Source organism: Sus scrofa, chromosome 14 (assembly GCF_054392235.1).
Source record: "Sus scrofa isolate SSC_HxYL_T2T_F1_AM1 chromosome 14, Sscrofa_HxYL_maternal_Yorkshire_Landrace_v2.0, whole genome shotgun sequence".
In the NCBI taxonomy this organism is placed as follows: domain Eukaryota; kingdom Metazoa; phylum Chordata; class Mammalia; order Artiodactyla; family Suidae; genus Sus; species Sus scrofa.
In genome coordinates this window covers 18,705,344-18,722,189 of record NC_139396.1, presented here as the reverse complement: position 1 = coordinate 18,722,189, position 16,846 = coordinate 18,705,344, and the positions used below count along the sequence as shown (strand labels likewise).

The window sequence follows — 16,846 nt, the reverse complement described above, 5'->3', positions numbered from 1 at the left end:
TCACAGGCACCCCACCTGGACTCAAGACCTTCAGAGTCTGTGGCCCGACAAGATGCCCAGAGGAACGAGCACGGCCCAGAGCCCGGGGTCAGAGATGAAACCTGTACACCCCAGGTGGATTTCCATGGCCATCTAAGGCACCCCCAAACAGACAGGGGCCTGTTCAGGCACAAAGGCTCTGTGCCCTCTCAAGGATATCAGGAGCCCCCTCAGGCTGGAACAGCACAGCCGTTTCCTCACCAGGGCACCAAGCGCTCGGGCCCTCCATTAGGACCCAGGGCCAGCAAGGTTCTCAGGGAGGCCTCTCCTCTTAGTGGAGCCCCAGGGCTGGGTCACGGGTTCAGTGAGGATGAGGAGGAGCTCCCCAGCCTGGCCTTCCTCTTGGGCCTTCACCACAGCCTGCTGCCCTGGGGGCTGCCACAGAGCCCTGTCCCTGCCTCAGGTCTTGTGTGCACTGCAGGGCCCCTTTCCCAGGCCCCCTTTCCCAGGAGAATGGGCCTCAGCTCAGGCCCCCTGGAAGCTGCCAAGTGTAGAAAGCAGGCTCAGTGTGGAGGCCTGTCTGCTGCTGAGGAGCTGGTGATGGAGAGCTGCTTTTGTGCTGTTCAGCCCTCTGGACACTTACCTGTCATGAGAATGGAGGCTGGAGGCAGCCCTTACCTCTAGAGAGTTTCTCTCTGCCTCTCTGAAGTGGCCAGATGACAGGCTGGGGTGATTCTCCAATCATCCAGGGTGTCCCGTGTGGGTGGCTTAGCCAGAGAAGAAAAGGCTTGTCTGTCAGGACGGGACTTTCTGCTTCACTGCCTTGTGGGTGGGAGAACATCCAGTAATCTCAGCTGGATTACTGCAGTGTACAATATGGTGGAAGCAGATGCCTCATAGTCCCAATGAGGATGAAGCAAAGGGAATGGGGAGTGGAATTTCATGGCCTATTAATGTCTTGGGTGGAGTATTTCATCTTGTCAAGCTCAGTGGTCCCACCCTCACCAGCCCACTGGCATCAAGCCCCTGGTAGCTTTCAAGTGAGCAAAGCCTAGGACTTTCACTAGACCAGGCGTAGTGTTCCTGTTGTGGTGAAGAGGGTTAAGGATATAGGGTTGTCTCTGGGAACTTCCATATGCCACAGGTGCAGCCCCCAAAAAAGAAGAAACAAAAACAAAACCCCTGAAAAGTCTAGAATTTATGTTAAGGTGCAGGGACTGTACATGAGGAATTCTCTAATGTTATTCAATCCATAAAAAATGAAATAATGGGAGTTCCTGTTGTAGCTCAGCTGTAAGAATCCTGACTAGTGTCCATGGAGACATGGGTTTGATCTCTGGCATCACTTAGTAGGTTTGGTTTCTGTCACTGCTGTCAGCTGTGGTGTAGGTGTCAGACACACCTCAGATCCTGCTTTGCTGTGGCTGTAGAATAGTGCAGCAGCTGCAGCTCTGATTTGACCCCTATCCAGAAACTTTCATATGCCACAACACAGCCTTAAAAAAAAGAAAAAATTGGGAGTTCCCATCGTGGCTCAGCAGAAACATATCTGACCAGCATCTGTAAGGATGCGGGCTTGATCCCTGGCCTCACGCAGTGGGTTGAGGATACTGCATTGGCTTGAGCTGTGGCGTAGATCACATAGCAGCTCAGATCTGGTGTTGCTGTGGCTGTAGCTCTGATTAGCCCCCTGGCCTATGAACCTCCATATGTTGAAGAGTGTGGCCATTAAAAGACCAAAAAAGACAAGAAAAAATTGAATGCAATAGAAATTGCAGAAATGAAAGTTGAACAGACCATAACCAAATAATATTTTAGGGAGATTCCATGTGGCTCAGCAGATGAAGAATCTGATTGGTGTCCATGAGGATGCAGGTTCAATCCCTGGCCTCATTCAATGTGTTAAAGGATCCAGTGTTAACATGAGCTGTGGTGTAAGTCACAGATGTGGCTTGGATCTGGCATTCTCTGATTTGACCCCTAGCCTGGATCTTCCATATGCTGCAGGTGTGGCCCTAAAATGACAACCAATCAATCAATATAAAAATCAAACCGTGGTTTAATGGGCAATACATTCACAGAATCATAGAAATTACCAACATCCACAAGGTGGGGATTTGTTTCGTATTTGTTTCCAGTGAGCCGTGATGGGAACTCTGAGTATTGCATCTTGCCAAACTTCCTGATGCTAACCTCACCAGCCTACTGGCATCAACACCCAAATAGCTTTAGGAAGAGCAAGACCTAGGATTTTTAAAAGACCAGGAATAGATTTCCTGCTGTGGGGAAGAGGGTTAGGTATCCAGCATTGTTCCAAAGCACTTCCATATGCCACGAGTTTGGCCCAAAAAAAAAAAAGGAAAAAAACAAAAAAACAAAAACAAAACCGAAAAAAGTCTAAGATTAACATTAAGGTGCTTGGACTGTAAATGAGGAATTACACTAATGTTCTTCAAGCCATAAAAGGAATGAAATAGAGGGAGTTCCTGTCACAGCTCTGAGGTAATGAACCCAACTTCTATCCATGAGGACATGGGTACAATCCCTGGCCTTGCTCAGTGGGTTAAGGATCCGGTGCTGCCATGAGCTGTGGTGTAGGTGTCATGTAGGTTTGATCCTGCATTGCTGTAGCTGTGGCATCGGCCAGCAGATGGAGCTCCAATTCCACCCCTAGCCTGGGAACTTCCATATGTTGAGAGTACACCCCCCACACACACAAAAATAAAAGAAAAAGAAAAAGAATGAAAGAGAAATTAATAGAAATTTCATTCAATAGAATCAGCTGTAGCTCACATTTGACCCTTAGCCAGGGAATCTATGTGCTGTAGGTGGAGCCTAACTTGACAAAAAATAAATAAATAAAATCAATAGTGGTTTAATGGATGATACACTCACAGAATCAGAGAAATGACCACTGTCCACAGGGTGGGTAAAGGAGGTTCCTAATTCCAGCGGCAGCATGACTGGAGCTTGTCTGAAATAGAGGCAGGTGCTGGGCAACCTTTGCATATGATATACACCAAGGGGAAGCCTGCCCATTGACAACAGGGAAAGGCTCAACTCCAAAACCCTCAACATGGAACCAGAGCATTGGGTGAAGGAACACACTTGACAGAGGCTGTGGGCCGCCTAGTCTGGGTTCTTCTCCTTACCAAATCATGGTATGTTTCTCTAAGGACAAGGCAAGGAGTAACAATTTTCTAAATCACAGACATCATATCTTAACGATACAGCTCTTACAATTGTGCAGCCAATGTGCTTTGTTTGAAGGGCATTTTTAAGTGGTGGGTATGGAGCAGTGTGTTCCAGAGAGGATTTGGGCCATCTGGCTCACAGGTGACCTCTTGCCACACAGGCCAAGTGACACATCTGTAACCAGGGTGATTTCCCAGGCACTGCCTGCCTTCCTCAGATGGCAGGGATGCAAAGGGTTTGAAAGGGGGCACAGAGCACAGAGCCATCACCTACGGTCCCCTGACTGCCTCTGCCTGGGGGGGAGCAGCTTCCTGCTGTCACAGAAGCTATTGCTAGCACACCAGTCATTGGAGGAGTTCTGGATCCCCAACATTTTCCTACTCAGCAGCAGGCAGGAGAGAGCAAGGATGGTCCACGGATGTAGCTAAGGGTCCTTTTTTTAGGGGAACTTGCTCATTTTCAAGAGGTGCAGGTACAGCATATGGCAGTTCTGAGGCTCGGGGTCAAATCAGAGCTGCAGCTGCAGGCCACAGCCACAGCAATGACAGTTCTAAGTCTTGTCTGTGACCTACACCACAGCTCACAGCAATACTGGATCCTTAACTTAGTGAGCGAGGCCAGGGATCAATCATGAACGCTCATGGATACTAGTCAGGTTCATTTCCGCTGCACTACAATGGGAACACCTAGAGGAGAGTTTTTAAAGAAACAGCTAAAATGAGGTCACTAAGGTGGCCCCTAATACAATATGACTGGTGCCCCTATAAAAAGGGGAAATTTAGACCCAGAAACACACAGAGGGATGCTGATGTGAGGGCACAGGCAGAAGATGGGCATCTAGAAGCCAAGGAGAGAGGCCTCAGGGCAAACCAACCATGCGCATATCTTGATCTCAACAGTTACTTGATACATTCTTGTTGTTTAAGCCCCATTGCCCATGGGATTTGTGATGGCAGCTGGAGCTGACTGATATACTCTCTCTGAAGGCCTGTACACTCCCACCACAGGATGGAGCCTGCAAGTGAAGACACCCTCTCTGTCCCCAGCTGGGCTCCACCAGCATCCTCACCCCTGCCTTCCTCCTGAGACAGCTTCTCTGCCAGGGCCTGTTTCCTTGTCCAGGGAGTCAGACAGTGGACCTCAATGGAAGAGGTACGGATGGAGGTCAAGGCAGGAGCAGTCGGAGTCTTTCATTTGTTTATTTGGGATTGCAGGCTTGGTTTGTGGGGTGGCCACTGTTGGACGGAAATGCCAAGATGGGGCCATGGAAAGCTGATGGAGCTGGTGGGGGAGGGGCCGCAGTTTCCAGAGAAGAGACTGGACTCTGAGGCAGAGACAGGAGCACAGGAGCTTGGCGGGTCAGCACCAGGCCTGCCACGGGACCCGGAGCACAAACAGCAGCAGGGTCCAGGTCTCTGAAGGCACAAAGGCTGTGCCAGGCCCAGGCGAGCCAGCAGCCTGCAGAGACTGGGATGGAACCTGGGTGTGAGGAGGAGGGGCCATGGGCTCAGGGAGGGGTGTGCACTTCTGTATCTCGTCAATCCAATGGGAGAAGTAGCTGACATTGGTGAAGATGCTGGGGTAGGTGGGATGTCGGCAGTCCAAGCCCCAGCTCGCCAGCCCCACCAGAACCCATGAACTGAGGAGGTCACAGACGAGGGGCCCCCCGGAATCACCCTAGGAAAGAGAGGGGAGTTACTGTGAGCAACTGAGTTAGGTCAGAGGAGTCTCTGCCATCTACGGTCCCTCAGGTGGACTTCTGGGAAGGTCCAAACACCAGCATCCCACAGCAGACCAGCCTGTTTAAGCCATGCAGGGAGGCAATGGCATCATGTTTTAGGAGGCCCCTGATTGACCCTCAGGACAATCACAGGTTTCAGTCTATGATCATATGGACCCCTGTGCCCAGAGACAGCCTGGATATCCCTGACAAGGCACTGTCCAAGGAAGAGAAGGGACAGCTACACCCACAGTGCCCAAGAGAGTTGGTCTGGGAGTGGAGCCTGGCCAGCTCAAGCCCCTGCAGACCTCAGCTCTGGCAAGACCCTGGGCTGCACCAGCACACCCCTTACCTGGACCCTCTTCATTTTTCATTCATTTAGTCATTTGGTTTACTTTCAACACCTTGGTTGAGCAATTTCAGAAGATGCCCATACCCTGGCCTGGCGGAGGCAACCTGTATTGCTCAGGGAGTCGGTGGGGGTTAGAATGAAATCTGCTGGGACTTACTAGAGTTCATGCTCTCAGGGCAGGGCCATCTGGTTGGAAATCTCCTCATGTCATCAGCCAAAGGGAGGGTCTGGTCCTTGTGGCTGGGGATAGAGGGGCAGGGGCCTTAGTCACGCTTGCTGCTCCTCCACTTACCCATCCAACATGTGCAGCAAGCAGCCAGGAAGCCTCTGCCCTGGGCACAGGGTCTCCTCCTTTGTGGTGCTTTTGTAAATAAGCCAACCAGCCTGCCATTGGCAGATGTGACATGTGGAAACAAGCCATGGAAGGGTCAGGACAGGAAGGGAAGGGCACTTCATCAAGTGGAGGTGAAAGGCTACTCTTCTTGCACTAGGAAACACAAGGTAGAGTTTCCAAGCGGGAAACAACTGAACTTTCTGAAGCAGGAGCACTGGGAGGAGTAAGTGCAGACCAGGGAAGGAGGGATATGCCAGGTGGGTGGGAGGAAGAACAGTGACATGTGGGGAGTGAGGAAAGTATATGGGACGAGGGGTCTCAGGGCCTATGGCAGAGGGTAGGATTTGATCCCCATGGAGAACTGTCTAGGTCATGTCTAGTGCCTGGATCAGTCCAGTGCTGTGTGGAGAATGAACCAGCTGGGAGGCAGCTACAGGAGAGATTACTGATGGAGAGGGGCCAGGTGGTAAGAACAGTCAGATTTGGAACAATAGTTTGAAGCTGCCTATAGGACCTGTCAAATCTGAGCCTTTCTGTCATTAACCATGGGGGGAAGAGCAGAGGGATAGAAGCAGGCTGAGCATGGAGCCCTGGGGCCCCAGCATTGAGAGGTGGGAGGGGAGGGGACCAGGCATAGAGCAGAGCATCTGGTGAGTGCCTGGGCCCAGGAAACAGGAGGGAGACTTGCTTAAGTGCCAAGTGAGAGGAGGACTCAGATCCACAGGCGGTTCTGGTGAGACAAGCTATTGGGGATGGTGGCCTTGAGGTTTTGGATAGCAAGCTGGGGACACTCCTAGGTGGAGTGGGTTAGATTCAGGACTGTTGGGAGGAGTCTTTGGGGGAAGGGAGGTAAAGAAACTGAGCAGTAGATGGTGCGCATTTACACAGGAGCCATGGAAGGGGCATCAGAGGACATGGAGCAGGAGAGACTCTGGGCATGGCAGGGATGGAACTTGAGGCTGAGGAGAGAGGGAAGACGCTGGGATAGACGGTGTGTAGGGTTGTCAGGACGAATGACTCTAGTCTGATTGGCTGCTGTGGGGTTCTCAGTGAAACAAGCAAGATCTTCAGCTGAGAGGGCGGGGTGGGGGAAGTGGCAGGTTGAAGGGGAGCGAAGGGTACATGGTGTGGTGGCCAAAAACAACCCTCAGAGATGCCCATCCTCATCCCTGGAACCTGTGGCTATTAGCTCATGTGGCAAAGGGGACTCTGCAGCAGTGATGGAGTTGAGGATCTTGAGCTAAGAAGGTTTTCCTGGATTCTCTGGGTGGTCCAATGTAATCAAGATCCTCATAAGGAAAGAGAGACACAGGAGGTCAGAGTCAGAGCAGAAGATGTGGCGGAAGCAGAGGCAGAGGTGTTGCACTTTGAGGACGGAAATGGTGTGAGCCAGGGAATGAGGGTGGCCTCTAAAAAGCTGGGAAAACCAAGAAAACATTCTCCCCTAGGAAAGCCTCCTGAAGGAACCCACCTGGCCAACACCTTGATGTTAGACTTTTGACCTCCAGAAATATAAGATAAATTTCCGTGGGTTTAGCCATTCACTTGGAGGGGATTTGTAGCTCCAAGTAAGGCAGCTCCAAGTAAGGCACCTTCTTGGGAACGTGCCATCATTACTTCAGCCCTTCCCCTCTGTGGTCCCCACCTGGGGTGGCCTCAGCCCTCTGCACGGTGGACCCCCTCCCAGCTGTGTGAGGCCAGTGGAAGGCCTTTCCCTGTTCACTGCCGCCCTCAGGGATTCACACAGGGGACCCATGCAGTTGCGGAAATGATGACGGATTCTGAGTCAGGCTCCAATAGCCTCCTGACTCCTGGGGAGCTCTCAGAAGGCAGGAGAGAGCCTCCTCTGGGACCATCTGTTCTACTGCATCCACTTTTCTAGGGCAGATGTCGGTACAGCCCTCATAGCCTCAGGGGGCACCCCTTGAGAAGTGGTGATGCGACTACACCAATAAATTTCCTCCAAGGTTAACTGCGCTACCTGACTTTTCATTATTGTTTCTATATTCTTTAAGGTGGACTCTGGAGGTCTTTAAAAAATTAAGAGATGTTCCCATTGTGGTTCAGTAGGTTAAGAGCCTGACTAGTACAAATGAGGATGCAGGTTCAATCCCTGGCCTTGACTAGTGGGTTAAGGATCTGGCATTGCCACAAGCTGTGACATAGGTCCTAGAAGTGGTTCAGATCTGGCATTGCTGTGGCTGTGGCAAGGGCTGGAAACTGCAGCTTCCATTCAACCCCTAGCCTGGGAACTTCCATATGCTGCAGGTAGAGCAGGAATAAAAGAAAGGAAGGAAAAGGAAGGAAGAAAGAAAGGAAGGGAAGAAGGGAGAAACCCCAAATCTAAGGTATCACATGAAACGTGAGCTACAGTTTGCACTACTGTAGATACAAAGCAAACCTTGCATGTGCACTCTTGCATGTTCATGCATGTGTGTGTGTGTGTGGGGGGTGTGGGTGTGTCTGTGTTGGGCAGGGCCGGAGCAGTGAATTCCACCTTCAGCAAGAGGTTGGGTCTAAGCCAGGTACAATCCAGAGAGAGGGAGGCAAACCAGGCCAGGAGACTGGAAGCCAAAACTTGTTAAGTACCTACTGAATGCCAGGCACAGTGCTGCATTTCTATAGGAACCTTCTTCAGTGGAGGCCATGAGCAATTCCATTTCATGGGTGAGGAGACTTAGCTAAGGCCACAATCCCAGTCAATGGAACCAGGTCTGTCTTGCCCCACAGTCTGAGCATTGAGTGCCTTGGCAGGCTCTCTCTCCTCAGACCTGTTTCTGGACCCCCTGTGCAGAGGGAGGGGCCCTTGTGGGGAGAGGTGGGAGCCCCAGGTTGGAGGGTGGGGTCCAGAGCAGGTGACATGGCAGAAGATGAATCTAGGTGGAATCTCTCAGTCAGGCGGTGGTAGGTGGAAGGGGAGGCAGGAGGAGGGTCATTTGCTGGGACTCCCGAGTGTCCAGCTCAGGGGTATTCTCAGCCTGGAGAGAAACCAGCGGAAGAGTGGGGTCGAGGGGCACTACGAATATCCAGCAGGTGAGCAGACACAAGGCTCTGGCCTTGAGCTCCACTGGCATAATTCCTGCAGGAGAAGGGAGGTGGACAAGGCTGTAAGGGATGTCCATGGTGACAGCTGGATGTGGACTGGGCAGGGTGGGGGCTGAACACTTGTTCCACTTCTGGGTGGAGCTGGCTCTGTGAGGAGGCCAGACCAGGCCAGGCAGCTACAAATCTATACCACTGTTTAAGAACTGGGAACCAAGAAATATGGGTCTGCCTTCTACCAGCAGCTCACTGGCCTGCCATGAAGATATCTATCCATGTGGCCTTCTCATGGGCTAGGCTAAAGTCACAATCCCAGTCATCTTGTCCCTCCTGTGTGCATCTCCTGGGGTGCCAAGGCATAGTGCCACAAACTGGGTAACTATAAAAACAATGCAAATGTATCCTCTCACGGTTCTGGAAGCTGGAAGTCTGAAAGCAAGTGTCTCTGTGTCTAGCCCTCTTCACATAAGTCATTGGTACAGGGCCCACTTGAAATTTACAATGGTCACATCTCAAGATTCTTAACTAATCACAGCTGCAAAGACTTATTTCCAAAGAAGGTCACATTCTGAGATTCCAAATGGATACGAATTTAGGGGACACTATCCAACCCCCTACACCACCCTTTCAACAATCCCATGAAGGAGGCCTCAGACTCCTACACCGTGAATAAGACACAGGCTCAGATGGTGAAAAGACCACCCAAGGGCAGAGCAGTGCCTCTAACTCCAGAACCCTCACCCTCTGCCCTCCACTCCACGATGCCATCTGTGTAAGAGCTTGGCACCCAATGCCAGCTCAGGGTGCTGGGCCCTGAGGGGATGTGGTGAAGGCCTGGAGGCCAGGTGAAGCTTGGAGTCAGAACACGCAGGCCCTCCTTATTTTACGGGAGTGCTTTCCCTCTTTGGGCCTGTTTGCCCACTTCTAAAATAGGACACTACAGAGAGTGGATAGACATCTTCACAATTCAACAGTACACTCATGTCTGGAATGTACATAATAGACACATGTACCAAGAGCCCCTAAAGAAAAAGACACAGGGGGAAAAAATGGAAGGTAAATTAGGAAGAAGATATTCAACGGCAATAAACCTACGGAAGTATATTTCATCCGTCATCAGGAAAATGCAAACCACAATAAATCATCACCATTAGGAAGGATGGAAAGCGCCAAGTGTTGGTGAGCTTGTAAACTCTCAGCCACTGCTGGAATGTGTGGAACTGGTGCAACCCCTCCGGAGATGTTTGGTAACATCTGCCAAAGCTGAACATGCAGATAGCTTTTAATCTAACAGTTCTCCTCAGGGGCTTCTGTGAAATCAAATAGAAAACCTCTGGAAGTGAAATGAAATGAAAAACCTGGAAGCTACTAAAATATCCATTGAGAGCAGAACTGACCATCGAATTCAATTCACACGATAGTGTCTTGCAGGGCAATGAGGCTGAACAAACTATACCTACGTGTGACAGTGTGGATGGACCTCACAAACATAATGTTAAGACGTGAAAATCTGACAACTGGAAATAAGTTCTACTTATGGAAAATTCAGAATCTAATATAAAGTGTTAAGGTGAAGATGAGAGTTTCCATTGAGTGTTGGTGACAAGAAGGGGAGAGGAGTGTTGGCCACCTGGGGTGTAGCACTGTGAAAGTTCATCCAACTACACATGTAGGGAAAGAGTATGAATGCCTTCTTCTGTATGTATATTTCAATAAAGGTTTTAAAATATGCCTCGAAAATAGATGCTGCTGGAGTGTCCTGCCAGTAGTAGTTGTCCTCCTGTGCAATGGGCTGAGGAAGGGGCTAGCCTGGGGGACACTACCAAGAGATAGAGCCTGGGAACATAGGTAGAGGGACGAAACAGAAGGTACCAGGGGTCTCCACAAAGAGAGTGGAGGCAACACAGCCTCCCACCATGGAAACTGAGGCCCTGAGAACAGGCCAGGGAAGAAGGGAAATGACCTCACTTACATGGCAGATGGCCTTTCCTGTAGAGAAGTCCCCAACACACAGCATCTCCTCATACACGGAGAAGTTCTTGCTGAGCCTGTGTCCATATACCAGATTACAGAACTGGTTCTCAATGAGGCCCACCTTAGCCTCCTGGAGATGGAAGGGTGTGGGCAGAGGCGCTGTGAGGATAAGAAGGAAGTCAGTGAAGTTTGCTAGAGCTTAGCTACAGGCTCTTCTGCCTTACTGCTCACCACCACCCCTGCATCATAGGGTTTTCTCAGCAAAGCTGAGCTTTCAGCTCTCTATCAGTCTTCTACCTATGCCTAATAAGGCCTCCCCTGTTTCTCAAACGTTTCCAAACTCATCCTATTCCCACCACCTCTCTCATAGCAATAGACCACACCACTCGTAGTCCATAAAGAAAAAAGGCAAATCCTACCAATGCATGCCAATCACTGATGCTTAGCAACCATTCACCAACCCACCTACACTTTCACAAACCATCCTTTCCACTTCCATTTGTCAGTCATTACCTTTCCTTCCCTCCACTAATTCCTCCGTCCATCATCTACCCATCTTGTCTCATGCCCCATTCATCCACTCACCCTTCCATCTATCTGCTGGCCTATCCATCTTTGGATCTATCTCCCCATTCTCCCTCCATCAATCAATATATCCACTCTCTCCATCCCTCTTCCCACCCACTCAACCATCTTCCCCTCCAGGCACTCATCTTCCCTCCTATCCATCCTCCATCCATCCTCTCATTCAATCACTCATTTATTCATCTGTCTTCAGGTTAGCTATTGTTTAGACACTAGTGATAGAGGGGAACATTTTTAGTTGGGGAAACAGGGTAAGTGAAGTAAATAAGTAGGATTATTTAGCTCTGAGAAGTGTGGTAAGGAAATACAACAGGGAAATGTGACATTATGGATTGCCTGTTTTAGGTTTCACATCAAGGAAAACTCTTCAGAGGAGGAGCTGAGTTGTATATCAAAGAAATGAGTCACCCAGATTAGCAGGGAGAGCCTGTGAGGCTGGGGAAGCAGCCAAGGTAAAGGTCCTGAGGTGGGGACAGCCTCAGGATATTCAAGGCAGGAAGGGGCCTGGTGGCTGGGATGGCGTGGGTGAGGGTGCAGTAGGAGCTGAGCAGAGAGGAATGGGGGCCAACATTTCACAGGGCCTTAGAGCCAAGGTAGGACATTTGGACAGTTTTCTAAGCATAAATGAGAAGGCACTGAGGATGAAGAGCAGGGAACTGGCACAACACCTGCTTCAAAGCAAACACTCAGGCAGTTGTGTGGAGACTAAAGTAGGGCACACAGGGTGGGAGCTAGCAGACCAGTCTGGAGGTCCATGCAAGAACGGGTGGTCTACAGGACCAGGGTGGCAGCATTGCCACCTACCCCGCTGCCAGGCCCTGGGGCATAGGCTGGGATATTAAAACAAGAAAGACAGAGTCCCTGTCCTCAAGGAAGAACCAGACTGTGTGTGTGTGTGTGTGTGTGTGTGTGTGTGTGTGTGTGAGACAATGCTGGGGACCTGGTTGTCTGTCCTGTGGTTGGGGATTGTTACTGATACACTATTGGGAAGGGCCAGCAATGCTGGCACATCCCACCCAGTGAAGACAGGGTCTGATCAAAATCTGACCTCCTATCCTGAGAAACACCTACCAAATTACAACCTTACAAATAATTGCAAATACACATTCTTTTCCCCCTAACTCTGCCACATAAGCTTGTGCCCAACCATAAACACTCTTTTCTTTAATAAACACTCTTACTCATGAGTTTTTGCCTGCATTTCTTCCCTTTCAATCTTAGAAAAACACAAACTTTTTCTGTGTTACTCAGTTCACCTAATAAACCCACAAAGTAGACAGTTGACCTGGGTTGGGAGAAGAGCAAAGTGAGGTTCAAAGAGTGAAACACTCTTAAGTTGTAGTCATTATAACTTGACCTTGGAGGCTCACAGGTCAGAAGTCATAAATATGTTTTCTTTCCATTTTTCCTAAGTGCGTCCAATGGGAAATCTTGGTTCCTCAGTGGCCTAGAAGGGGCCAGGCCCCAAGCAGGACATCTGAGTTGAATCAAGTCATCTTAGATCTATAGTTGATTAAAGCCTTGAAATCAAGAAGCTGACAGGTCCCAAGAACCTGAGTTCTTAACATCCAACAGTCAAAGATTCCCAGATTTTCAGAGCTTTGCACTTAGGGAACACTGAATTTTAGAATCACACACTTTCAGAACTAGAGCCAGAATGGTTCAGTCCTCTGGAAATGAGGCACAGTGGACCAAGGTCCAGCGGTTGTTTTGCCTGGGCACCCCTACTCCCCTCCTCCCCTCCTCTGTCCTCCTTCCCTTCTTCCTCCTCCTCACTTCCCCCTTATCTGCCCTCCCACCCCAGCCTCTCCCCTACCCCCTCACTTTCCTCGTTGAGCATCCCCCAGCCAGTTATCCAGCAGGATGCATTATTAAGCAGCTGCAAGCCAGGGGCTGGGAGGCAGGCAGGGATGATGTAGGAAGTGAAGTTCACAGGAAAGAGCAGGTGTAACATGGCTATGTCACTTCCGAAGGGATGAAGCTTCTCAAAGTCTGGGTGCATGACAATCCGGCTCACGGACATCTCCAGGGTGTGCTGAGTGTGTTCAAACAGCTGCGTGCTTCCTAACAGGACCCGGTAGTTCTCTGGAGCATGGGATTTTCTGGAGGAGGAAGAGCATGCTGTCACCATCATCCCTGAGTGTGGGCTAGGTCTCTTCCCCTGCATATTCATCTAACTGCTGACATCCACCTGGACCCCTGCACCCCCCATGGTGCCAGCCTTGGTCTCTGCATTCCTAAAGTTCAGGAGCACTACTTTCTTGAGACTGATATTCTACTTACAACCTCAGACATATGGTTTCTCCACCATATCCAAGAATCAGAGGAGCATTGAATCCTTGTGCTGGAAAGGTCTTTGGTGGGCTCATCAAATGAAGGACCTTGGATTGTTTACAGGAGATGTTCTGGATTGACCCAGCTCTACTTTTACCTTCCCAAGGCTCCTACAACCCACCTTATGGCCCCACAATTTTCCTGACCCCTCCCTTCTTTAACCACCTTCCTGCCAAATAGCTGTTTCTCCGCTCAGTTAGAAGCACTTGCCAAAGATCTGTAAGGTAAAGGAGCAACTGAGTGTAGGAAACAGAAACTTGCATTTGCCCTGAACACAGCTGCTCCCATAGAGTAGGTGCTGATCAGATTCTGAGCTCCCAAAGCTCCAGCTCCCAGACCTGGGCTGTGATGTTCCAACTCCCTGGGGATGCCTCCTCATCTGTTCACAAGCTGGGCACTGAGCAGACCCAGGAGGGCCAGGTGTGTCAGACTCCTGAGCAGCCACATCACTCTCCCAGGGTGCCCCATCTCCCACCCGCACAGCCTGGCACCACATCTCCCACATGCACACTAGTGACCATGATTCCTCCTGGGCACACAGTTTTGCAAGAGTAAAAAGTAGAGCCATTCAGCTGCTCGCCAGACATGAGGTCCCATGTCCCTGCCTAGACTCAGAAACCTGGAAATGTGGGGACCTTGAGAAACTGTGATCTGAGATTGGTCCACACTGCATGGCAGCCAGAATGGACACTGCTACTCTTCTGGGGCACATCTGTGTTGGGAGACAGGCCCAGGGGCTGAGGGCAGAGTCTGGGGAGGGTCTGGGAAAGGGAGCCAGGAGGACAGTCCAGGTAGAAGGTACACAGGTCAAAGGCAGGAATGACATGGACCTCTGGGCCACAGACAGCCCCAGAGGAAAGCCCAGAGGAGCTGGGGTGGGACACCCTCACTCCTCCCCTGCCAGTGCCTCTGCTGGCACCCTAGGAAAGAGGACTCACTTGAGAAAGCAGTGGGCAGCAGAAACCAGCCAGCGGGAGTTGATGAGGACAGCTCCACAGACATGCAAGCCCTGGTACATCAGGCTGGCCTGCCATGGCCACTGGCCAGCCACCACATCCTGACCACCAGAGATCCGCCACATCACCTTGGGTTTCCCGCACGCTGTGGAGACTCCCCTGCCACCTACAATAGAGACATGGGTGAGACCCCAAATGCCACTACCAGGGAGGCCCCCTCCACTTCACAGATGGGAAAACCAAGGGCAAGTGTCCAGTGGCCTGGCCAAAATGACACGGCTGCCTGGACTCTGCCTTTACCAGCTGCCACTGAGAATTTGACAGCAGAACACAATGGAGCAGGCTTTCTGAGCATGAAGGCCCAGGGCTGTGGTGAGATGCCAAGGGTGACCAAAGGTGGCAACAGCTCATGGCAGCATATCCGCTGAGCTGGACATCACTGAGGCAGTCTGCCAAGGGCTGGCCATGTGCCAGGCCTTATTTCCCTGAACTAAGACAACACAACAACTCAAGGTCTCCGAAGTTGCCAACATTATGCACTCAAATCATAGCTTCTAAGGGCCGGTGCCCCTCCACTTTGCCCCAGTATCTTAGAGAAGCAGATCTGCAGGCAGGACTCTGGGGTGATGTGTGACCATGGAACTTAGCAGGACCCCATGAGGCCCTCCCCTAATAGACCCCCACCCATGTCCTCTGCATGCCTTTTGTCTGTAGAAAACTTTAGTCACAGAGAACATTTACCTGGAGAAGTGGAAAAGTGCAGAAAGAAAGGAAAACAGTCAAGCAAAGCAAAATAATATTTTAACGATTAAACAGAGTAAGAATATTTAGCTCCTCCTCAAGGACTATAGATAATATTCTGAGCCATGTCCTTGGAAATGTTTTGCAGATACTGAAACCCCACCAGGTGGAAGAAGTTACCTATATGCTGCACACAAGCACATAGACCCAAACAAGGTGGAACCAGAAGGTGGATGAGGTTGACTCCCAAGTACCTCACCACCCACCAATCAGAAGAAAGTCTACAAGCTGATCAAGCCCTGCTCTTTGAACCTCACTCAGCCCTCGAGGTGGGGGCACACAGCCTTGAGGCTGTTACCCCACTGTGGCCCCCTCTGCCTGGCAAAGCAATTAAGCTGTTCTTTTCTACTTCACCCACAACTCTGTCTCTGAGATTCAATTCAGAGCATGTCCACAGAGACTGAGTTTCAACATCAACCTGGGGAAAGTCACTCCCTGCCTCTGACTCAGGATTATCCATTTACAAATAAGAGGGGTGGGCGTTCCCTGGTGGTCTAGTGGTTAAGACTTGGTGCTTTCACCACTACAGCCAGGGTTCAATGCCTGGTCCAGGAACTGGGAATCCCACATTAAGCTGCAGCCAGCAGCGGAAAAAAGAAATTAATTGATTAAAAAACACTCTATGCAGTGGCCAAAAAATTAAATAAATAAGAGGGAGTGGGCTAATGAAGACAGCCATGGTTCTGGGACCCACACGTGAGGGCAGGGTTGAGGCCAGGGCCCCTAGAGCAGGCATCCTGCTCTAGGGCCTGAGCCCCAGGGACTCAGGGCTCCCCATTCAGCAGTCCTGGGCTTTCCTCCACCCAGCCTCAGGCTGGACCCTGCCAGTGCCCACTTGCACAGCCCCACAAGGGTCCTGGGGCAGTTTCCATCCCAGAGGCCCCTCAGTAGGGGTCCTGTGACCCACCTGTGTTAAGGTGGTCTCTGGGCTGCCTGGTTAGATGGACCTGACCGCAAACAAAAGAAGAGGTTCAGTGACCCTGGGCACCAAGCCCTGGTCACAGTCAAGCCCCCTCAGGCCCTGCAGGCCCACCTTCTCAGCCCCACACAGAGGCCCCCACGCACCTGTGGCTTCCCAGGCCAATGGCTGTGCTTCCGGAGTCAGAGGCCCACCCTCCACCGCTCGCACGGCTGCAGGAGCTGGGCCGGGGTCGGCCCAGGACCCTCGCAGGTTTAGGGTGGTGGTGGGCGACCATGGCGGCAGCAGCACCAGCTGCAGCCAGAGGAGGGCGGCAGGCTGGCCTCCTACTTGCCGCAGCCTCGCCTCTGAGACCATTGTCAGTGCTGTGGACCTGGGCCTGAACCTGGCCTGACTCAGCCCTGGGCCTGGACCCTGCCCCCGCCCTGGCCAAGGCTTTGACCCCGCCCCCACCGCGCCTTGACCCCGCCCCAACCCAGCCCTGATCCCACATGACCTTCCTATTAACTTTTTTTTTTTGTCTTTTTGCCATTTCTAGGGCCGCTCCCATGGCATATGGAGGTTCCCAGGCTAGGGGTCCAATTGGAGCTGTAGCCGCTGGCCTACACCAGAGCCACAGCAATGCGGGATCCGAGCCGCGTCTGCGACCTACACC

The 16,846-nt window shown here is 51.2% G+C and overlaps 1 protein-coding gene across 1 annotated transcript; it reads right to left on the bottom strand.

Annotated features, from left to right (window-relative positions):
* Positions 1–4,533: 4,533 nt before the first annotated feature.
* LOC146396379 (putative serine protease 47) lies at positions 4,534–16,548 on the bottom strand. Its single transcript, XM_084995494.1, has 5 exons — positions 16,338–16,548; positions 14,454–14,637; positions 13,006–13,283; positions 10,595–10,755; positions 4,534–4,851 (listed from the first exon to the last, which is right to left on the bottom strand). The coding sequence occupies exons 1-5, from the start codon at positions 16,546–16,548 to the stop codon at positions 4,534–4,536; spliced, it is 1,152 nt and encodes a 383-aa protein (XP_084851620.1).
* Between the last annotated feature and the right edge of the window lie 298 nt (positions 16,549–16,846).

What these genes read in the sequence shown, in the direction of transcription:
- LOC146396379 (XM_084995494.1), bottom strand. Translation starts at nt 16,548, where the DNA reads ATGGTCTCAGAGGCGAGGCTGCGGCAAGTAGGAGGCCAGCCTGCCGCC. An exon ending in ATTGGCCTGGGAAGCCACAG is followed by an intron (nt 14,638 to 16,337) that starts GTGCGTGGGGGC and finishes TCTCTATTGTAG; the next exon opens with GTGGCAGGGGAGTCTCCACA. An exon ending in CAGGAAAGGCCATCTGCCAT is followed by an intron (nt 4,852 to 10,594) that starts GTAAGTGAGGTC and finishes TCTCTTTCCTAG; the next exon opens with GGTGATTCCGGGGGGCCCCT.